The 24,059-nt window shown below is 39.3% G+C and overlaps 1 protein-coding gene across 4 annotated transcripts in view; it reads right to left on the bottom strand.

Annotated features, from left to right (window-relative positions):
* Nucleotides 1–3,351: 3,351 nt before the first annotated feature.
* GPAM (glycerol-3-phosphate acyltransferase, mitochondrial) overlaps nt 3,352–24,059 on the bottom strand; it is a 33,639-nt gene continuing 12,931 nt past the window's right edge. For all 4 annotated transcript variants that reach the window (XM_023206609.2, XM_023206611.3, XM_023206610.2 and 1 more), the window contains 13 exons: nt 22,156–22,255; nt 21,617–21,829; nt 19,697–19,810; nt 17,830–17,915; nt 17,009–17,124; nt 14,987–15,057; nt 13,938–14,202; nt 13,239–13,381; nt 11,644–11,721; nt 10,705–10,845; nt 9,309–9,498; nt 8,087–8,145; nt 3,352–7,138 (listed from right to left, as the gene is read on the bottom strand). In XM_023206609.2, coding sequence (XP_023062377.1) covers nt 7,022–7,138; nt 8,087–8,145; nt 9,309–9,498; nt 10,705–10,845; nt 11,644–11,721; nt 13,239–13,381; nt 13,938–14,202; nt 14,987–15,057; nt 17,009–17,124; nt 17,830–17,915; nt 19,697–19,810; nt 21,617–21,829; nt 22,156–22,255 — 1,693 coding nt within the window. In that variant the 3' untranslated portion in view covers nt 3,352–7,021. The remainder of the gene's footprint in view (nt 7,139–8,086; nt 8,146–9,308; nt 9,499–10,704; nt 10,846–11,643; nt 11,722–13,238; nt 13,382–13,937; nt 14,203–14,986; nt 15,058–17,008; nt 17,125–17,829; nt 17,916–19,696; nt 19,811–21,616; nt 21,830–22,155; nt 22,256–24,059) is intronic.

Raw genomic sequence — 24,059 nt, 5'->3', positions numbered from 1 at the left:
CTATAGTTTAGAGCCTAATGAAATTATCCAGACTATTCAATTGTCAATCCTAAACAGTTCACCCTGCCCTGCCTTTCCCTCAGAAGCGTCAATAAAGGCTCTGACCTAAGCCCCGCCCCTCGCTCCTGTCTTCTGCCTCCTGACCACCCCTGTGTCTTTCCCATGTGGCCCTGTGTGGTGTGTCCCATGCCTCCTGCCTCTACAACCTGTGACTCTAATAAATTGTGTCTCTTCTGTGGCCATCACGTGAAAGCATGCAAAACACACACAGTGGTTTCACACTTGCCAGCCTACAAAACACTTCCGCCTTCATTAAACCTAATTTCACCTCAAACATCCACTGTGCATTTGTCCCTGTGCCATATGGAGAACAACCACATCCACAGAAGTGATGTGACCAGCTCAGAGCCTGCACGCGCACAAGAAAGCCAGCTCTCAGTCCTAGGTTTACTGACCAAGGGATCAGTTTAAAGGACTGTGCAAAGCTCACACACAGAATTCAATTCGGGCTAGCCTCCTTTTCATAGACTGAGGGCTGAGAAGCACCTCGATGCTAAACTTTGTGGTATAAGTCACCCAACTGCACAGGAGCTATGCCAGCATCTACAGAGATGGCCAGGCAGTGACAAGGTTCGAGGCAGCCATTTCCCATTGTAGAAACATCTCCAGGTACATAGAGGATTTAAGCACGGTTACCGGAAAGCCCAGTTCTGTCCCGTTTACTAGATCACTTTAATACGTCCTGGAGAAAAAGCCATTTTAGAAGGGCATTTATCACCCATGCCCTCTTCCTCATTTTTACTTCTGGAGTATACTGTGTAGAACTGTGAAATGCCAGATTTTGCCAAGGTAAAGTATCTAGAGCAAGGGTGCTCAAACTTCATGTGTATCACAATCACCTGAGAACTTGTTAAAATACATATTGCTGGTCTCTGGGTTGGGGCTCAAAGTAGTTGCAGTTCCAACAAATTGCCCAGGTGATACTGATGCTGCTTGTCTGGTAACCACACTTGACAATCACTAGTCTAGACAGAGTCACCGTATTCCATGGCTCCTTAAAATCCTCACTGTGGACCCCACACTGTTCTACTTTTCCCTCATTAGGTGAAGGGAGTCAGCACTCTCTTCACCACCACGCACACCTAGCATCATGTAATAGAAGCAGGATGTTTGCCCACCATTTCAACAATGGGGAAATAATAAAGCAGGCAAATTGGGCCTCAAACCCTCCAAAAGTAGGAGAAGAAATGGGCTTTGTGGGATTCTGTCTCCAAGAGAGATTACTTGGGGACAATTGGGCTATTTCTGAGCTCTCCCGAACAAGTGCCAAGATTGATTCAAGAAGCAGAAGTTAGACGTTTTATAGTGCATCAACATTTCCTTGCAAGTAAACTCAAAGACTGTTAAAATTCTCAGGTGATAAAAACCTGAATATATATTCTTAAGGTAGCCTCTTTCTCAATTCCAGTGGGATTCTTTGTCACTAGCAGCTGCATAGCCCAGGGATATGCAACAATATAGTCTATTATGCACACCTAGACTCTTTTCTAAGAGTCAAAAGAGGCATTAATAATTACAAAGAAAAAGGAGGGTATGGACATAGGATTAGCCCACCAGTAAGGAAGTAAGGAACAAGGTGAAAAGCACACTCAGGCATGCTACCTCTGCTCTTGCCTGAGGGAGTCACCTCACTTCTACTAAGTCCTGTGTGATGTTATCTCGGCCACGTAGGTTGGGAACTTTCAGCAGGTAGTTGAGGGTGTGTCCACTTGTGTTCTTTCCTTTCTGATTGTCCACCAACCTGCAAGACAAAAGAGGCAAGACGTTTTCCCAGAAGGCTAGAAATTGTGTTTGTCCAATCATCTACTCTAATCACCTGTCATAGGTAGCCCATTGCCAGCAGCAAATGCTAGCTTGTTTTGATACACACTTTCTTTGACACGGGCACAGGAGTGAGTCAGATGTCAAAGGCTGACCCAGATGTTCTCATTGCCTAGTTAAACATCACCAGTCTTCATCAGATACTTGCCTCAAGCTCTAGTCCTGCCTAAGTCAGGTGACCAAGGTTAGCTTTCTCTCCCCTGGGGACTGCCTACTAGCTCCTCCTGGAAGGGGCACCTAGAAACTCATCCTTTCATGCTTCTTTTTCCTAGGCCAAAAGATACGAACTGGCAGTTGCCAAGACAGAAATGGCCTGGAAATGCAATTTACTTGATCCATACATGTTGTTGGACCATCGTGTAAAAATTAGATGCTTTCACATAAATTCCAGATTATATTGAAAAAAATTTTTTTTCAAATCAGAGGACCAGGCACCACCACCAGGACCATCTGGTAAGGGATGGGAGGCAAGGAGTTGGAGAAGAACGGAGTCATGATGGTAGACAGGAGACAACAGGGCCTTGGAAACTGAAGGTCAAGAGAAGCCAGGTGGGGGTGTCAACACCACAAGTGCCCTTGCACATGTCAAGGAGGTATGTTGGAATTTTACTAGCTAGGTGTGTAGAAGACAGCAAGGGCTTAAAAAGGAAAATAATAGGACTACAATTAGAGAGTAGACTAAATAAGAGATGAGACTTCAAAATTAACATCCACTTACCTAGTGGCTGTAAAAGTTAGAATTTAGCTACAATAAACAGAAGGTAACCTTTGGCAGCAGCAAGAGAGTTGCTAATGCAAAGAATGAATGTGCCAGAGTAAGGGCACAGTCACGGCAACATCACAGAGGAAATCAGAAGGGGTCAAGTAGAAAGTTCAGGGAGAGAGACTGGCTGGAGAACGGATGGGATGGTCTTGGGCGTCAGTCAGTTTGACAGCCACATCATGCATCCAAAGGACATGGACATCATCAGCAGGCACACGTTTACCACTGTTCCCAGAAGGAACACTCTGGATATCAGGCTGTATTTGAGAACTTGCAAAGAATCCACAAAATCTGTGCTCGATAAAAGAAATAATTTTCTTGTCAAAAAAGTAAACTAATATTGTTTGAGCAACTGTGATAAACTAGTGGAGAAAACACTTTTTATAAACTTAAATATGTAAAAATATAACAAAAAGCACCAAGCTTAAAGAAATATTTACAAAAACCCAAAGAATCTCTCTAGAATATGAATATTTACTAAATAAAAGGAGAGCAACAGCTAAGAAGCAGACCTACATCTCCAAATGCTTGATCAAATTTGGAAAGCTGTGGGTCAATAATAAAAGCATGTACTGTAGGTTCATACATTTATGTAAGATATCGTTAAGCATTTTAATAAGTTGCTATATAAAGTCAGAAAAGACTAATTGTTCGTATAGTGAATTATGTAGGAAACTGTCTTAAATACAAATCCAACACATCAAGAATATGTTCATTTTTTGGTTTATTAAAACAAAACTACATATTCTGTGTTTCTTGCAATACATTAACAAGCATAAAAATCAACTCAGTATTTCCAAGTATGTTTCACTCACAAAATCACAGTCATTTCACAGTACCTTACAGTAATTCTTTTCACAACAGTCTTAACATTTCTTTATACAACAGGCAAATAGTTTAATACCTTCCATCAAGACATTTCAGAGCTTTAGATGTTCAGAAATAAGGTCAAGAATCTCTTTCAAATGCAATCATTAGTTTGTATTAAACTAAAATGCCAGATGACAAGTCTCGGGTTTCTAAAAAGAGTTTTAAAAAATAGGTTTACAGCCCATAGTAAGTCTTATAAACCTCAACGATAGGTCCTGTCACGTCTAAACACTACAACTGTCCGTGGATAAAAATCTGCATTCAGTTGTACAATACTTTCTTCTACATCTGAATGAAAACCTTATTAACCCCAATTCATCCATGTATTCTGATACGTTCAGTGAAAAAGCCAGGATCATTGGGGCTGTTCTTTCTATCAAAGGAAAGAGCTCCAATCACCTACAATATAATTTTCTGTGCTTATTTTCTTTAGGGGAGGAAATACACATCTATTCAACGCCACACTGGATGTTACAAAATGCATGTGAATTCTGCCCCAGTGCCATGTGTTCATTACTGTTTTGTCTCCTTAAAGAACTATCTAACAGTGTTTCCCAAAATGCTCTCCACAGGACATTAGTGAGACGTTCACAGGTATCCCAAAGGAGAAAAAGGTCCTGATGTCAAATAGTTTGGGCAATGCTGGGTTGAACAGTTTTTCACTGCCAGATGCCAAGCCCTTACTGCGCTAAAGTGCATTGTAAGTTTCCATGTGCAAACTTAGTTCCCAGCAACACCATTTCTATAAAACACTGATGAACATCTCACAGAGCACTCATATTACATGGAATACTATGGGAAATGCTTTTCCCAGTCCAGGTTACTGGAAATTCCACAATCTGGGCTTACATTCATTGTAATCCCAGAAATATTTTCTCCATATACCCTCATGACTTTGTGAGATTTAACAGATTTCAGAAGGAAGACTCAATGCCATCTCAGTTAACAGTTCTACACACTTCACACTAGTTTTTGCCTTGTTTTTCACGCAATTTTAAGAGTACACAAATTCCTTCCTCTCTTCTGAATCACTTAGGACATTCTCATTTTTAAAAACAGAGAGCAGTTGCATATTGCTTAATTTTTTTTTTTTTTTTTAACTTGACTCACAGTCTTCCCCTGAAGGGCATGCATTTCATGTTATAGAAATGCAATAGAGTAAACTGTAATAAAATTATTTACAAGCACCTAGTTTGTTTAACCTTACATGGAAGCCATCACTGTTGGAAAACAATGAGAACATATCTTTTCGCAAAACGGTGCTATCTGGAAGCTTTATTGTGAAGATGCTTTCTTTTTTTGTTTTTTGTTTTTCGGTCATGAGGCACTGAAGAATGAGTTGTGCTGAAATTAACTCAAAGGTCAGCTTGTCTGGATGAGCATAACTTTGGTTGAGATTTTTCTCCCTTAAAAAAGATTTTCAAAGCACCAGTTAATTATAAAATGCATGCATATTTATCCTCACAGTGACTTAAGTGGTAAGAGAGCTAGCAAAATCATACATTGCATTCCTCAAAGCATCTGATCGAACTTCTAGAAAACAAACCAACCAAAAGGGAAAATAATGCAAGAGAAGCCATATTTTCTCTGCTTAGGCTGGCGAAGCAGCAGCTCTTTGCAGCAGTGACAGGCAGGGCAGAGTATCCACTGGGAAGTGAGTCCCCACCTTGAATAATGGTGAGCTTGAGTAATCCTTAATCTACAATTTAAAGGATGAAAAAAAGAGACTAGTGAAATGTTTGATTCCCCAGATAAGGAACACCCAAGACTCCCTGGGTATCCTCCAAATGTAGCCAAGAAAACTGTTCTTCTACCCTAGTCAGTAAAATGGAATGCTAAAATGTGATTATCTCATTCAACATCAGAGCTACTACAACTGACAGTACCTCAATTCCTATAAAGAAAAAATATATTTTAAATGCAGAACTTGAGAGGGATCACAACAGCATAGCATTATTGCTACGAGTTTCAAACATGATACTTCATACAATGTGAAATATCAATCAGCATCCCTCCCTCTCCCAAAACACACGTTACTCATGAGATACTATTAGTGTTTAAAATCCAAGCTTATAGAAGTACAAACTTAATTCTCAGTATTTTTATACTAAAGTCAAAGAAACTATGTAACACTCATCTGGAAAAATTCTTAATTCCATAATATCTTAGAGATAAGCAACAGTAAACTGTTAGAAAATGTTTCAACATTACATGATATTTAAGAAATCACCTTAATTACCATAATAAACTAATAATTACGCTCCCTGTTCACAAAAGGCACCTACCAATTATGAACAGACCATTTTTCATAATTATTTACCACTATGTGGCATAAGGGTTTAGGCATATAACCCATAAAAATTTGTTAAAAGTCATGGTTTTTCCTCAAAGCTAAAAATTCATAAATGCCTCTAACCATTACCAGTCAGTAGGGCCACCACATGCATATACTGGACAGGTTGTGCACGGCACAATTCAAGTGGGCACCAGTCACCTGGACTGGGGTGCAGTACACAGTCTGTGTGCAGTACAGAAAGCCCTCATCAGTTGTGGCCAGAGCACTGTATTCTAAGAGTCTGTCAGCTCAAGCTAATCAAGTTAGGAAAGTTGCTATTTGGTTGGAGGATTTCCAAGAAACAGCTGTACCCGTGAGAAGCAGGTATTACCTGAGGGGTAGATGGGGTACAGACATAAAACAGGAAGGGTTCTAAATATTTGCTGGTCATTTAAAACTCAATGGCACTTTTTTATATGAGCAAAAGCCTTCAACACCAGTTTTCTGGCCAAGTTTCCCTAGAATTTTGCCAGCCAAATTAACTTCCTGATGTTAATTATTTGATTACAATATCTCAGTTCCCGACCTAAACTAATACTGTCTGTTTTCACATACCTCTTAAAAACATTTTCTATATCTGACTGCAAAGGACAGCACAGTGATACCTGGGTGTGATATGTATCAGTCCATTCATTTATAAAGCACTTGGGATAAAAGGTGCTCCCATTAAAAATGTAGCTACTATTGACAAAGATAAAACTGAAAAAGAGTGAATGGATGACTCAATTATTTTTAAAGGAAGCATTAACCATTAACCAGATAATATATCAACAAATTACCCAATAGCACTAAGTATACCATATAAGATTCAGTTCTAGAACACAGCTACATTTCTGTGTCCATCACAGTAATTAGTCCTTAAAAGCTGTACTTAAAATGTCAATCTTTAATAAACTCCAAAATAATGTATTGAGATTTCATCTTGTAGTCTACGGATTGAGCTGCGAATAGAGGCTGAGGTCCCTCCAAGTGTTATCTGCAGGCTGCTGTGTGGATGCAGAGCTGAGAAGATCACAGATCCATGGAGGGAGAAGGCACTTGTCTTCCAGGAGATCACTGAGGGACAGGGCAGGCCTGACCTTGCGACGGCACCTTCAACTCTCGAGCCAGAAGCTGGTACCTACAAGGGACTCATCTCATGACCTTCATTTGCCAGTGGTGCCACACGTTACCTACAGCACCACAAAACTCAGAATATATTCTAGAAGTTTTTGCCGGTTGCATTGAGGTAGAAAAGTGCTGCTCAGTTCTAAAACAGACACTCTCTTTTGTTTGGTCTCCTTGAAAACCTAAAGAAAAAGTTTAGATTAAATTAAAGGCAAAAAATAAAAAATAAAAATAAATTTCTATCACCAACCTGACCTGTAGTTTCCTAGACCTCAGAAGGCAGTAAAGGCACACAAAACCATATCCTGGCTTTAAGTAAATGTATGCATGTGTGTGTGTATGAGGTGGGAGTTTCCAATGCAAGCAAGGTTTTCTTTTCTTTTTTTTTTTTGATGGAGTTCAACCAACATAACTATATTCTAAAATTTTAACCAATATAACTGTACTCTAAAATGACTTAGAATAAAGTCACAAACAGTCCCTCACAAAAGGCCACTAGTATCTCTATGGAACTCACATTCTCCATCAATCATGAAGGTAAAGGACACCTGAGGATACTTCTAGAAATACTTGTAAAAAGACAAGAAAGTAACTAAAAATCATATGGAATAATTAAGAGCCAAGATTGTGGTCCTAATCCCAAAGTCAAAAATCTGAAGTACTCCAAAATCTGAAACATTTTGAACGCCAGCATGACGCTCAAAAGACATGCTCATTAGAGCATTTTGGGTTTCGGATTAGAGATGATCAACTTGTAAGTCTAAGGCACGTATTCCAAAATCCAAATAAATCTGAAATCCAAAACATTTCTGGTCCCAACATTTTAGATAAGGGATACTCAACCTGTAGCACCTTGAAACATATTGATACCAGTTATATATAGCAGTTTGGGAATAAATGTGAAACCAGTAAAATTCCAGAACATTCAAATAAATCTACACTGATGGGTTTCACCTTCAACATAGCCCAACCCATCCTACATGCTCCATTCCCCAAAACGCCTGTATCATTAAGCCAGCAGAAACTGCTTCTCTCAGGGTCCACCCCACCACAAAGGTAGCTCAAACAGACTCAATCTAAAGAGAACAGAAGCTAAGATAGCTTTTATACCATACATGGTGGACACCTACCCCAATATCCTTAAACATTTTCACAGCATTCTTCACAAGACAGTATGTGGCACTCTCAGCTGAAGAGAGAGAATAAAACCCCGTCAAATGGTTAGGCCCAACAAGTCATGACAATCCCAATAGCCACAGTAAGAAAGTATGGGGAGCTAGGAAGAGAATGAGGGCAAGTCAGCAGACAGGGGTGGGGCCCCACGTCCACCACTCGCAACCTGTGAGTTCTCAGCTGACTTGCTGTTACACCTACTTTGTGTAAACCCACTTTGTCCTATATTGAGGTAAACAAGAACGCGAGGGGGAAAGAAAAGAGGGTGTAGAGAGAGAAATAGGGAGAATGGAGGGAAACAGAAATACCTAAAACATCCATTGTCCAGGACTGTTGTGAGAATCAAATGAGACAGCATATAAACATTCTTTAAGCTACCCAGTGGTACACAGATGACTGTACATCAGTGGAACCAGAGAAAACACAGGCCTCGAGGTTAGGAAACAAGATTTCTGATCCCAAGATCACCCATTAACTAGCAGTGTGACCTTGGGTATTTTCCTCAACTATAAAACGAGGTGATTAGATTAGATTCCTTCTGGCTCTGAAAAGTGATTCAAAGTAGTTTCAGCTCCAAACTACAACTGTATGAAATACTACTCCCACCCCAATCATATCTCCTGAAACAAACAAGACGGAGCGCTGGCCAAGATGTGCAGCAAGTGAAACACACACTGTTGTGGGAGTACAAGCAGGTACTGGAAACTGTTTGGCGGTATCTACTAAAGCCGAATATATCTAAAGCCTACAACCAGGTAATTCTGTTCCCATATATATGCTGTATATAGGGGCACAGATGTTCACCAAAAGACATATTCAAACATGCTCACAGCAACACTGTTCAAAGCAGTTGTGAACTGAAAACAACCCAAATATCCTTCTACAGCAGAATGAATAAAATGTGGTAATTTATACAATGGAACACTACATAACAAGAACAAAGGAACAAACTATATGCAACATGTATGAATCTCAAAAATAATGTTATGTGAAAAAAGCCAGACGTAAGAGTGTAGAACTGTATCATTCAACTTATATAACATACCAAAGAAGATAATAGTAATACTCTACGGTGTTAGAGGTCAGGATAAGTTTGCATTTTTCCAATTTTCTACAATTAGCAAATTTCTGTAATCAAAAAAACAAGATTTTAAAAGAACAAATAGTGACTCAACATACCATATACTGCAACATTTCTTTCTGTTCTGGTTACTAGGTATTTGTGCAACTTTTGCAGATATTCAGGTTCTGGAACAGGACCACTGAAGTTGTGAACAAAGATGGCAGCAGAGCTGTAGGCCTCCAGCAAAGGCCCAAGGAGTCTCTGTAAGAAGGTGATAAACTGCTGGTGCTCCTTGGATTGGCTCACCTGAGTGTGCAAAATCAGGAGATGAACTCATGAGGAAGGGACAAGAGACACAAGGCAAGAGGACAGAGGACTTTCTCTGGAGAGCCAGTAACATGAGAAGATGGCCACTCACATCGGCACTACATGAAAGCAGCCCCCTGCCCTTCATGCAGAGAATCTCTGCTGGAAACAACTGCTGGCTTTCAAACACATTCTTTATGGTAATCATTCACTTTTTTATAGTATTTGAGGCTTGTGTTCATTGAACAGCCACCTAGAAGAAATTTTCATAACTGAATGCTATAATTATGATATGCTATCATCACTGAAAACAGCTGCTCCTAAGACTAGGCCTTCCACAGTTTGAAGCCTGGGCTCAACAGTCACTCAAATCTGCAAACCAACCAATGGGAGACCACTAAGATCATCTCATTCCTTCTTCAGCACCTATTCCCTGCCTCCCCTAAATGGCCTTTGCCCACAGTCCAGCAATATGGGGAATGATGGCCACCGTGACGGGGGTGCTTTATGGCCGGAGGGCTCTCACTGTACCCACCCAAAACACACTGGTTCGGTGAAGCCCCTCTGGAGTGTGAAAGCAAGATCACTGCCCAATCTTAAAACTACACTAATACCGCCCAAGTGAAAAAGAAGACAATTTCTAAATGTCAAAAAAGAGTAATCCACTTAGAGTATTCAGAAAAGATGGGTCATTATTACCAAGTTCTAAAATTATAAATTAGACAAAATTGACTTTTCTAAATCAGGGACTTTTTCTTAATCTAAATTTTCTCCTATAATGGTATTTGTTTTAACTGACAGCAAAGAGCTCAATATATGAAATTTTGGGAGGGACAGCAAGAGTGACTCAAAAAGAGCAACCAGGCCAATGGCAGCTCAGTAGCAAAACTGCTGCCTCATGAAGGGGCGCAGGTGTAAATAAACAGGTATACACCTGTGTATTTCATAAAAGGATGGTCAAAGTCTCACCTATAACATTCATCTTCCTGACTTTTCAGACTCTCCTTTCCTTTTCTACTTAAACCAAATAATTTAAGGTATTAATTCAACTCAAACAGTTTGAGTGTCTTTACCACACAGAAGGCACCAGAGCTAGTTGGGGAGTTCTTTAGATATGAAGACATCACCAGGGCTCCAGTTGATCTCATTGCAACATAAACCTCAACATATCCCTGTAATATCCACCAGAATTCTTCACCAAAGTACCTTCAGGTAGCAATCTCGCTGTTCCTCCCCAAAGTCACTGTCTTCATCTTCTTCATCACTTCTCCAAGACAAAGGTTCAGGAAGCTTCTTGTCCCACTGCTGCTCAGCAAGACTAGGACTGATATCTTCCTGGTCATCGTGCTAGGCCATGGAGATGATGGATAGTAAATAAATATGCACTGGCACACAAACAACTGCCCAGTGGAGCCGACAAGGCAGTCCTCTTCTCTGACCCTTCCTGGCTCTTCTCTGTTTAGCCATTCATAATGTCAATCCACTTCCCTTCCAAACTCAAACTCAGTCGGGAGACAGCCAGGGATAAAAGAAAGGGCGGGTGGGAGGGGAGAGCTACCAGAAAGATCAAATAAAAGTACCCCCACATATTCTAAATTGATATCTACTTTTCCAGGCCATCCTCTCTACACTAAATCTACCAAAATTAAGATAGAATCTCAACAATGAAAACTGCAGATGTGCAAGCTACAAGCATACTGATAGGTGTAACATCTCAACTTAGCATACAAACTTCTGGATGTCACGGAATCAAGTCAGGATATGTTTTAGATAACACAACTTACAAATAGGAACCAAAATATTAAATCATCCAAAGGACACTTATTCTCCCCATTCTTATTTTTCTCTTCTCTACATCTGAACATGACTGTATACCAAATGTAATTATTGATTTGTTTATTTATTTATTTATGAGACTGAGTCTCACTCTGTCGCCCAGGCTGGAGTGCAGTGACACAATCTTGGCTCACTGAAACCTCCACCTCTCCGATTCAAGCAATTCTCGTGCCTCAGCCTCCCAAATAGCTGGGATTACAGGCGCATGCCACTGCGCCCGGCCAATTATTGGTTTAAATAAGTGGTAGAAAAGGGAATAAAGAGCAAGTAACTTCATACAGACAAATAAAGGAAAGCTCTTCCTCTTACCTCTGCCACTGTAAGAATGCCATACTGGATAAACTTTCCTACTGTTTCATGGCACACTTGGTAAAATGTCTGGCAGGGCTGAAAAGAAAAGTCATTTAGATGTAAATGCCACCATTTTATACTTCTTTTTTTAAAGGCAGAAAACATGGTACAAGGTAGCTGCCAAAGCCTTCCATTCTGTTACCTCTGTCACCCCACTGGGCAAGTCCTGTGATTCCCAATGCCCACTGTCTTGATACACACACAGTCATGGACAAAGCCCAAGAAGAGACCTCTGTCACTTAACTGGCAGAGCACCCAACACTGCACCACCTGCAAGGGGTACTCCTGAGCTCAATTCTCTCCCCACACCCACAACGTGGCAAGCCCTCTGAAGACTGCTTATCAGTTTCCCCCCCCCCCCCCCCACCTATTTCTTTTACTTTCTAAGACAAGTTTTCTGCAATAGTTATAATAAATACCATATACAAACGTGGTGATTGAGGAAACACAACACTGGAATAAGTAAACAAAAACCAGAGAAAAAACAAAGTCAATCTTCGAGTCTTATCCGCCCTTGTCCCTCCCATCCCACCACCCACGGTTCATGCAAAACAGATTCCCCAACAGGACCACCAGGACACCTCACCCAAAGCACGGCGTGGAGGGGCAGTACCCCTAACACATGCCCTTATCTCATCAACATCTCAAGACACATTCATACAAAAGAAAATATCGGAATTCAAATAAAATATGAATTCTACATGTGGACGATTTTGAGAAGAAGGAAATCTACTGCTAAATATATATGTCTCATGATAAACACCCAAGTGTTTGGGTATATAATATAAATGCTCATTAGTACTGCTGGGCTTTGTTTTCCTCATTTGTAAATTGAGAGAGGTTGAGAGATGATTTTTTTTTTTTTTTTTTTTTTTTTTTTTTGTGATGGAGTCTCTCTCTATCACTCAGGCTGGAGAACAGTGTGGCGCGATCTCGGCTTACTGCACCCTCCACCTCCCAGGTTCGAGCGATCCTCCTGCCTCAGCCTCCAAAGTAGCTGGGACTACACACGTGTGCTACTATACCCAGCTAATTTTTTTTGCATTTTTAGTAGAGTCGGGGTTTCTCCGTGTTAGCCAGGATGGTCTCGATCTTCTGACCTCATGATCTGCCCACCTCAGCCTCCCTAAGTGCTGGGATTACAGGCATGAGTCACAGCACCTGGCCGAGCAGATGATTTTTAAGGCTGCTTCTGACTCTTACCATCTGTGATTCCATCATCTACAGGTGGGTGCGTTAATTATTTACAAACCACTGACCCAGTGGCTCACACACAATACGTGCTCACTAGCTTCGGATGCGACTGCCTGAGAACACTGAGCAATCTGTCCTATCATGGCTCATACTGCAGGATAGATTCAGTGGAGCAGTGACCCAGAGAGCAAACCAAGATAGTAAATGACATATTGGTTTGGTGGTCACTGAAATCCAGGAGTGGAATATAAAGTATCAAAAATGGGCCAAACATTCTCTAACAGAAAAACACGGAGGTTATGTTTTCACGAAAATGCTCAAGCAAAGAGACCAGGCAACGCTGAAGAGTCTTCACTCACCAGTGAGATGGTGCCCTCATTGGAGAGAAGGTAGCACAGGCTGGCCGCCTTCCGCACCAGCTGCTCTTGGCTGATCAGGTTAGGTGGGGTGCCGGTGGGCCCCCCCAATCCCCTCTTGTTCAGAACTGCATAAAGGCTGCAAGCTAAGAAAAGAAAAGCAACAATGAAGTTGCCAGCTCAAAGTCTCCAAGAAAAACTTCAACTGGCTCAGATAACCTTAAGAGATTATTAATACATCAAAAATAATGGTCTGTATTTCGAGAAATTTAAGTAAATCCCACAAGATTAAATGCTTATGATTCCATATGATCCCAACTGCATCAAAAACCTTCTCCAAACACATGAGCCCCCTCTTCTCTCCTTCCTCTCTTTTCTCTTAATCACAAATGAGGCCCTCCACTCACTTTGCTGCCCTGTATATGTCTCATCTCAGTTAGATTTTCAGCTCCTGGATTGTAGGCCACTCTACCTCTCCTGAGAAATAAGGGTAATATTATACAAATGGCAATTCAGTAATTACTCATTGTAGTTACAAACGGTGATATAACAGGAGATTACATTTTCATTTGAAAACTAAAATTACAGCCACATTCCCTCAAGCAAGGGGCTATCACCCAAATTAAAGCAGATACCACTATGTGTTTTAAGCTTTTTTATTTTCCATGAAAATTACCGAAAATATTTCAAGGACTGACATACCTATGATGGCCTCCATGATAAAGACATGAAGTACCCCATTGCTGTAGAAGTTGAGTTCGAAGACTGCTGGGACAGTTGTGCTGGGGGTGATAAAAAACTCATCATTCCTGCTAGTGTGGGTGATTGTGACGCAATTTCCCAGCAGCTGTATGGCATGCATTACTACATCTTCTGAATTTCCTGAGAACCCCAGGTCAAAATCACGAGCCAGGACTTCCTCTTTCATCACAAAGAAGTCTTCGACCAATGTGGAGAGATCAATTCCCTAAAGAAAGAGACAGAAATGGTATCATGACAGTGGAAAACCTACTTTCCAAAAAGTTGGGAGGTCAACACTCCAAGACTTTCCTCTTGCCTTGGCTTTCCTGCAGCTCACTGCTAGCACAGAGAGAAGTAGGGCCAGAACACCAATGCAGAGCAAGTCAGAAAACTGCTTAAAAAGCTGGTCCTCCAGGAATGTCAAGGCATTACACATGCTAGTGAACACGCTAGCCATGAAACATGATATGCACACATAAGATCACAAGGGAGAGAAAAAAAGCCATCTGCAAGTAAGGAGTGCTTATTTTTTAGCAAGATTTCCTTCATTTTAAATATTTATCTGCCTATATATATTGGCACTGTGTTTGGTGTTGAGAACATGACTGAACAAGACTGGTGTGGTCTCTTCCATCATAAAGTTTAGAAAAATGTATTTTGGGAGGATAAACGGTGGGTTCTAAAATGTCAATCAATTCGTTTGGAAAGCATTTGCTATCAGAATACATACCACATGTTAATGAAATAGATCTTATTTACATTAACAGTATTAATCAAGCAATAGCTTTGTACTACATATATTAAGCAGTCTGTTTTGTTTTGTTTTTAAATGTAGATTCTTCCTCCACCAAGTTGATAAGCTCCTTTGGGCAGGGTCCTCAGCTTATTTTACTGTTTACCTCATAGTACTGGCCATGAGTGGGCCAAATTTGCCCTTGAATATGTATCTGAGCAGCTAACAAAACATTCTAATGCTTCCTACTTAACTGCAGGTGACATTGCAGACATACCTGCCTGTGTCTGTAGAGGAGTAGGCAAGCCACAATGTGTGTGGACATAATGGCACAGGACTTGCTAGCAGCTGGAAGGCAAACACAAAGCTTTTTTTAGTTGCACTTTTTACAAATATAGCTGAACTTTTTTGAAATACCTAAATTTTAAACAGGAGTATTTAAAATTGTAAAAGTCGTCTATCACATTTCCCGTAAGTGTGATTTACCAAAAGGAAGTTATAATATTACAGTGTTCTGGTATAATGGAACATCATTAGAGATCACTGTTCATCATATAACAGGCTAAGACAGGTCCACCTTCAATCCAGGCCAATGGAATTTAGTTACTGAATGACAAAGAGACACTTTCATTGAAATATCAAGACCCAAAGTACAAGCCTGTTTGAGTTCTACAGGATCTCCCATTTCCATATTCCTTGACTTGCTCCCACCTAGTCTATTATAACTACAACTCCACTTCACTCTTCTTGCTGGTATTCACCATGGTAAAATGAAGGTGTAGTAAAAGGATAACAGCTGACTTGAAGTCAGAAAAGTCTGGGCTCAAATCCTAATTAACTCACTAACTAACTTCATGACTTGGGGCAAATTACTTGAATTCCTGGCCTCACTTTCCTCATTGGTAAAATGAAAATACTACCTAGCTCATTAGACTGTGTGAGAATCAAATGATTGGCCCGGCACAGGAGCCACAGTAATGGGTGCTCAATATATTTGTATTTCCTCTTTCAACCTGACCCAGACGTAAGAAGGAAGGGCACAGAAACACATTTGAGAATGACTACAGTGCATACCCCTACAGTGAATTTGCATAAAATTACAATTATATAAATCAAATCTGAGCACACCCATGGAATGATCATCTGAAATCACAACAACATTTGTGAGTTTTCTAAGATGACAATACATTTATGAACACTTCATCACTACTTGTAATTGAAGTTGTCTCCAGTGTTTAAAAAAAAGTACTCGGTACTATATGTATAGCTATTAAAATATTTATAAAGAATTTTTAAATATGAATATATGTGTTACAAATGGAAAGCTCACAATACAAAACTGTAAAAAATATTTTTAGAGACTACACAGCAACACCAATGGTTATTTGGGTAGTGGGTTTTTGCTATCTATTTCATCTTTATTTTCCAACTTTTCGACAATAAGGTATTATTTTTTGTATCCAGATTTTAAGCAGGAGAGAGACACAATCAAATGTGCTTGAGAAAGAATCCTCTGACCCAAAGTCAAGCAGGAATAGGAGCCTCCAGAATGGGAGGAGCCAGGTGAGGGAGGGAGGCCTCCCCAGTAACATTGGCAGGAGGCGCTGAAAGTATCATCAGGGTCCTGGCCCAGAGAGCAGCAAGAAAGAAATCACCACTGGGCTGAGCAGCAAAGAACCATTGTGCTGCCTTGGGATTTTAAAGCAGCCTCCACAACAGTACACAATTGTACAACTTGGAACTTAAAGAAGACTGATCCTGCAGTGAACTCACACTCCTCTCCAGGTTCACTTTAATTATTTGTGTATAACTATCCCACTGATGAGAACATAAGCTCGTTGAGTTCAGAACCATTAATTATTCATTTTGTATTCTCCACGGCTAAGGCAAAGCTTTTACAAGGCCACTCGTATTTGCTGCATTATAAAAACTCATGGGGTCAAAGCAGAAATGGACATGCAACCATAAATCTAGACGTTGTACCACAAATTAGTTCAAGTAGTTCAAATAAAACACATTAATGAGCAACAGAGGCAACAAATCATTTTAATAATAACTATCTTTAAAAAGCACAACAACTACCACATGAACACCTACAATTACCAGACACTGTATAAGATGTTTAACTCCAATTACCTCAAATCCCCATGGTATCACCTTCTTTCTAATAACTTACCTATCACCACCTGTGAATTAATAGAAGTGGAAACTAACCTCAGCAGATTCCAAAACCTTATAGTTTGTACCACACCATGATGAATCTAAATTGTAGAATTAAAGAGTCTGGTATTCTACTTACTGAATAGAATATGCTCAGCCAGATTTGCAATCAACCTCCTTCGTAGGAATTCATCTGTTGCACTTCTGGACTCATTAATGGATGTGTCTCTACCTTCATCAGCAGCATCATTGGGTCTAAAAAGTGTTTCGAAAGTCAACCCACAACCACACTCTTTTACAAGGCAAACTATGTGGAACTGATCTTTAAATGAATTAGATACTTTAAATTACTATATACTTTAAATTTAAACCACACATAGATTATTTCTATGGGTTAGTCTCCTCCATAATAGACTATATTATGGCCTGGCCAAAAATTGTTATTTAGTTATGACTAAACAGTCTGTTCATACATCACTTCCAAAACCACTGGCAGAAAGAATACATAAAGCAAGATGCCAGATTCTAAAACATTTCTGAAAATTCAACACTTCCACATATGAAAGGAAAGGCTTCATATTCAATTTATCTAAGTTAAAATTCAATTTGAATTCTGAAAAATTCAAACAGCAAAATCCTTTTCTATGGTTCACTTACATACAATATGCATAACCTACTACTACAAAAACTCAGTTCAAGCATTCAAAAAGCATAAATCAAATAAGAACTCCTATATAATTCACAAAATCAAAAAGCTTTTATAAGCAAATAATTAAAAACTTCCAAACTAATATGAAAACATGTCATCTCAATATTCCTTATTGGACCAAGAGAAAAGTTACTTGAGTAAAGAAGTGAAAATAAGAATGTGCACATTTTTAATAAGGTTCATCTATGCAATACAAGAAATAACAGATGTTTGATAGCTTGATTAGCATTAAAAAATTCTACAAATTTTACCTTGCAGGAAGTATAGCTGGTAACAACGCTTGCTCCAGAGAAAGTGGAGCAGACACCGGTTTCTGACTTTGGCTTTCTAAATATTCCTGGAGAAAAAAAATATAACATGATCATTTACCCTCACTTTCACATCAACATATAAAATGTAATTTCATCTTCCAAAGGTTAAAAGGCAGTTGTGTATGAAATAAGCCACGCTATAGAGCATGGGAAATACTTTCTATGGCCTAGACTGTCTTCAGAAGTCCAGAATGATTCACAGATTGTTGCTAAGCATGAAGCTGAACTTAAGAACTGAAGACACAAAGAATAGGATGCTTAAATAAAATCATTTTAAAATTAAAAGAAATTTTTAACTTTTCTCACACGTCATCATAAAATTGACATTCTTAATATCATTAACAGTGATGATAGACATAATCATACTTTAAAAAATCTGGCAACCCAAGAATCACATTATTTTCAAAAGAACCTCAATCTAAAAGCAAATCATAACAAGACAGAGGAGCTATGTGACCATTTAAAAAATAAAGAAAAAGAAAAGAAATGATGAGGTTCTAAAAGATCAAAGCATTTAAGTCCAGCAAGCATCTACCACAGCAGCTGGAATCTCTTAAAGTTAAGCCAGAAAGTAGAATAAAAGGAGAGGCGGGATCTTCTGCTCCTTATCCCTGGGCTCCCTACTTTAGTACCCATTCTTCTCCTTCTCCTTTACAATTTGAATATCTTAAGAATTTAAAACAGCAAGGGCCTCAGGGACCTGCCAGTCCCAGACTTTCCATGTGGATGGCACCATCTCTTAGGATGTGTGGTACTGGATTCTACACAATAGGACATAGCATCATCCTGTCAAATTTGCCCAGCTTTGGCTGTGTGAAGTGGCTCACACCTGTAATCCCAGCACTTTGGGAGGCCGAGGTGGGAGGATCACCTGAGGTCAGAAGTTTGAGACCAGCCTGGCCAACATGGTGAAACCCTGTCTCTACTAAAAATACAAAAATTAGCCAGGTATAGTAGCGGGCACCTGTAATCCCAGCTACTTAGGAGGCTTAGGCAGGAGAATTACTTGAACCTAATGGGCAGAGGTTGCAGTGAGCTGAGATTGCGTCACTGCACTCCAGTCTGGATGACAAGAGCATGAAACTCCATCTCAAAAAACAAACAAACAAAAAAGTTACCCAGCTTTTAGGGGAGGTATTTGGAAAACTTTCCCCTAAAGGCAATTTTAAAACATAAGATATAAATACATATTATAAAGGCACATGCAAGATTCACATGAATTTTTATTTTTTTACAATTATTTATTCGTTTATTTATTCATCCATCTCAAACATTTTTTTGGCTTTTGGGGTTTTTTAATTGATATATAATAGTTGTACATATTTTGGGGTATATGTGATATTTTGATACCTATATACAATGTGTAATGATAAAATCAGGGTAATTGGGATAACCATCACCTCAAACACTTACCTTTTTTGTGTGTGTTGGGAATATTACAATTCTTCTCTTTCATTTTGAAATATACAATAAATTACTATTAACTAAAATTTCCCTACTGTACTATCAAATACTAGAACTTATTCCTTCTACGTGTTTTTTGTTCCCCTTAGATGCTCATGAATTTAAAAATAATAATAATAGCAATAAATATTGAGCCTGATATCTCCCAAAAACAGATACTCACTCTTCTTTGTCAATAGGCAAATTTTGTGGAAAAATTTAGGCAACACCACCTTTCTCATAGTCCTCATTTTACAGGAGAGCAAACCAGCCCCAAGTCACACAGAGAGGTGCTGTTAGAGTCAGCACTGGAGCCTCCTGACTCCAGGTCGATGCTTCAACCTGGTTTCATTTCAACACTCACCTTTAAGGAAAACGGCTGTGCAAAATCCACTCGGACACAACCATAGTTTTTTCGTAACATTCTAATAACACCTCTTGCTATACTCCACAGGCTCTCATTCTTCTTAGGCTTGCCCTAAATTCCAATAGTGATAATCACATGGTGAGAAATAAAGCCAACACATACACAAACATTCTATTATCCACAGAATAACTTGTTTTATGGAAACTGTAAGTTCATCTTGAAAAAGAACAATGAATGAAGAAGGAAAGGAAGCAGTCATTAACTGCGGCCTGTCAGAAAATGTTTAGTATTCAAAGATGCTCAAAGATGTAATCATGTCATTGGCAGACGGAATTCAGTCAATGAAAAACAAAACATTTAATACTATTTCATTTAGTATCATGTTCACACAATTCACAAAAATACAATTGCATACTAATGAAGGAAAAATATGACATAGCCTGGAAAACTGTTCTGTAGTTCTTAAATAAGAATAAAACATCGAAGAGGTCATGTATCTGAGGTCTGATGATCACCAGAGTCTAAATGTCTAATATTAGGCAAGTAATTGCAAATCCAGCCTCACAGTGGCCTTTGAACTGAGTATTCACTCAGTAAACACCTAGTATCTATTACATATAAGGCACAATGGCAGGACATGTAATGGACACAGACTCAGATATGAACTCCTGAGACACAGTCAGAATGAGTAGGGTACACATCAAGGACAGATTCATAGAACACAAGAAGAGTGTCATACAGATCACATCACTTAATTTGTCAGCCTATCACTTAATTTCTAAAGCCTCTGATTGTCAGATGTCCTTGAATTTCTGACACGTCTGGAGCCGTAAGCTTGAAATAAGTACCTCACCCAAAATTTCCACAATAAATAAAAACAAAACTAAATTCCTCTTGAACTCTAACGGCTGACTGGAGTGGTAAGCTGGTAAAACCATTCTGATAAAGTGGTTGGCAGTACCTACTAAAGCTGAAAATACATATTTTTTAAGACCCATCAGTTCTTCTCCTAGGTGCGTATCCAACAAAATGAATGTATATGGTCATCGAGAAAAAATATACAAGAATAATTACAGCCAAACATTTTATTAACAGTAGAATAAATTATGGTATACTCATACACTGGAATACTACACAGCTATGAGAAGGAATAGACTACATGCAACCATGTGGATGAATCTCACAAACACCTGCTTAAGCAAAGGAAACCAGATGCGTACAGACCACATATTATCCAATTTACGTAAGTGCAAAAATATGCAAAACTAACCCAGTCTGAACGAAATGAAATTAATGATTAACCTTGAGGGGATGATGACAGGAGAAGCACGAGGAGGGTTTCAAAGGTCCTGGTAATATTGTTCCTTGATCTGGGTGCTAGTTGCATAGATGTATTCACTTTGTGATGATTCAAGCTACATGGTTATGATTTATATACTCTTTTGTAACTATTACTTCAATAAAAAGGTGTACTGAAAAAGTCATTGCTACTTCTCAATCTGTAGGTGTTTTTGCCACCATGACCTCACAAGTTCTTCAAGCCCAATTTAAAATATGCACATACTCATTAAGCCCTGGGGAGAACAAACCACAGATAACCTTCCACAGCAGAGATTGCAACATGGTGGCAAGTCTTCTCCCACTTTCCAATCCCATGACCAAGGTCGTCACTGATAAATCTAACCAGGTCACTTCTGCCAAGCTCAGGAAAACACCATATAAGCACTACCAATCAAGTTAAAGATAAGGCATGAAAGTTACTCACCATGCCCATCCAATCACATTTCATACAGTGCTTTAAACACAGGGAGTACCAAAAAAAAAATTCTTAGTTAATTCTAAAAGCAAATCTAAATTCTAAAAGTGAAGTCGAAAAGACTTGATAAGCAAAGACGACTTTTGTGTAGGTATCCTTACCAGTTGTTCGCCATTGTAGTGACCTTCGATAATACGATCATAGGAGATTCCAACAGGTATTATCAAGATGTCTGGGATGACATTGGTAGATAGAGTATCTACCACAACTGACAGAAGTCCCGCCCGAGCACAGGAGGTTTTTCCACTCCTAGAACGTGTGCCTTCCAGGAAGATCTCCAAGAATTGCTGCTGTCGAAGTAATTCAACTATATGCTGGGATATAAGAAGAAAGTAAAACATGAATTCAAGACCACTCAACTTAGAATGAGCTCAGAAAAATTAAATCTTTAAAAGCAAAACAGAAAAAACTATAACTTGACTACTGACAAAGTATCTTATTCACACTAATAAAGCAGCTCCTTCAATGCTATATTTTGGTAATAACAACATTAACAACAAAAAATTAACAAACTCAAGCAATAATCACTCAAATTTCTCAAAGAGTAGTGTTTAAAAAATTTCAACTCAAAAGAGTCCTTTTTCCTTCCACCGTGATAACCAACACAACGGCCCTAAGGATAATTAGAGATCACACATACCCCATGGAGCAAAGCTCTATAGAGAACATCTTTCCGTCCATCTGGTGTTTCATCGAGCCTTCGTCGTATGAAGAAGCCTCCAAGCTTATGGATCAAAGTACTATAAATTCAGAATGCATGAATTATTTACAAAGAAAAATGTAAAAAGAATACTCACATTCCAAGTTGATTCAAAACATTTGCCAAATGGATACAAGCCATTATGTGCTGCTTGAGCAGCTGACAGTAAAAATGCAGGCGTTTTTTTCATTTTCCACATTATTGACATGTTTCAGTCATTTACATTGTTCATCAGTCTTTGGGATATCACTGTGTATAATGAGCCTCTATTACATCTGTTCCAAGCCAAAAGGAGTTTGCATGACATATTACCCGTAAAAATGATAGTATAGATTTTAAGAGGATTACAGAACACTTCTAAATTTTAAAATCCTGCCCAGGGTCTCAAGACACTGACCCTTAGACATTCTGAAATTTGCCCATGACACCTTTACTACAAAATGAATATGATGTTTATTACAAAAGCTCCTTGGGGAAAATTTTCCCAAATAATTATTGCTTACAGAGGGTCCTTGTGAGACAAAAATAATTTTATCCAACTGAAACCACACATAACCATCTTTCCAAAACATGCAACAAAAATGTGCTTCCTTTGCACACACACAGGCATAAAACAATTCTTTTCCCAACCCCATGTCTCTTTCAACAACACTGATATGAAGTTGAAACTAAGTCAATCTTTCCAAACTCACAGCCTCCTATTCTTTTCAAGTAGAGTGATACTAATATAAACATTAATATATATTTTTGGTATCCTCTACAGCAGGAGTCCTCAACCCCAGGGCCACGGACCAATACCAGTCCCTGGCCTGTTAGGAACCAGGCCACAGAGCAGGAGATGAGTGGCAGGCAAGCAAGCAAAGCTTCATCTATATTTACAGCCATTCCCCATCACTTGCATTACCCTCTGAGCTCTGTCTCCTGTCAGATCAGCAGCAACATTAGGTTCTCATAGGATAGGAGTGCAAATCCTACTGTGAACTGCACATCTGCCCATGAGGGATCTAGGTTGTGCATTCCTTATGAGAATCTAATGCCTGATGATCTATCACTGTCTCCCATCACCCCTAGTTGGGACCGTCGAGTGATTCTACATTATGATGAGTTGTATAATTATTTATTTATATATTACATTGAAATAATAGAAATAAAGTGCATAATAAATGTAACATGCTTGAATCATCTCAAAACCATTCTCCCCACTCCCATGGTCCATTGAAATTGTCTTCCATGAAACTGGTCCCTGGTGCCAAAAAGGTTGGGGACCACTGCTCTACAGTAAATATAAGGAGGCCACAGTAAGGTGTTGCCAAAGCTTAGCATCACTCTGAGAGTAAAACTCTGCAGAATAAAATGAATGAGATAAGCCATCCACAAAAATAACACGTGAGAAGTGGTTTGTGAATGGGTAGACTGTCATGTAACAAAAGAAAGCTGCACAAAAACAGACTGGGTTATCTACAGCCTGCTGTGTCTGAAGGACAGGTGAGCTACACAATCGCTGGCAGAATCCATGAAAGGGAAGTTGGATTACAAAAAAATTATCAGTGTTTATTAAGTAGTTCCAAGAAATCCTAGTTGAGAACCAAATGTGAAGGAAAAAGGTACAGCAAATATTCTAATTACAAGAGAAGCAAGGCTTCTCTAGAGCCCCATTGGAATAGTCATTCTTCCCTCTAAGTCTGTGCCCACCAGAAACTTCCTGATGACTTTCTAATTCAGTTTCCCAGGTTCCTTGGTTCTGGGAAGAGGTCCCCTGGAGAGCAAACACAGATATTCTAATTCCTGGAAAAGCACATCTACCCTGTAGGATCATATCACACTGTATTACAGCTAGCTGTCTG

This window comes from Piliocolobus tephrosceles, chromosome 9 (genome assembly GCF_002776525.5).
Source record: "Piliocolobus tephrosceles isolate RC106 chromosome 9, ASM277652v3, whole genome shotgun sequence".
NCBI lineage: Eukaryota > Metazoa > Chordata > Mammalia > Primates > Cercopithecidae > Piliocolobus > Piliocolobus tephrosceles.
The sequence above is the reverse complement of the archived record's forward strand: the minus strand, read 5'-3'. Positions and strand labels throughout refer to the sequence as shown.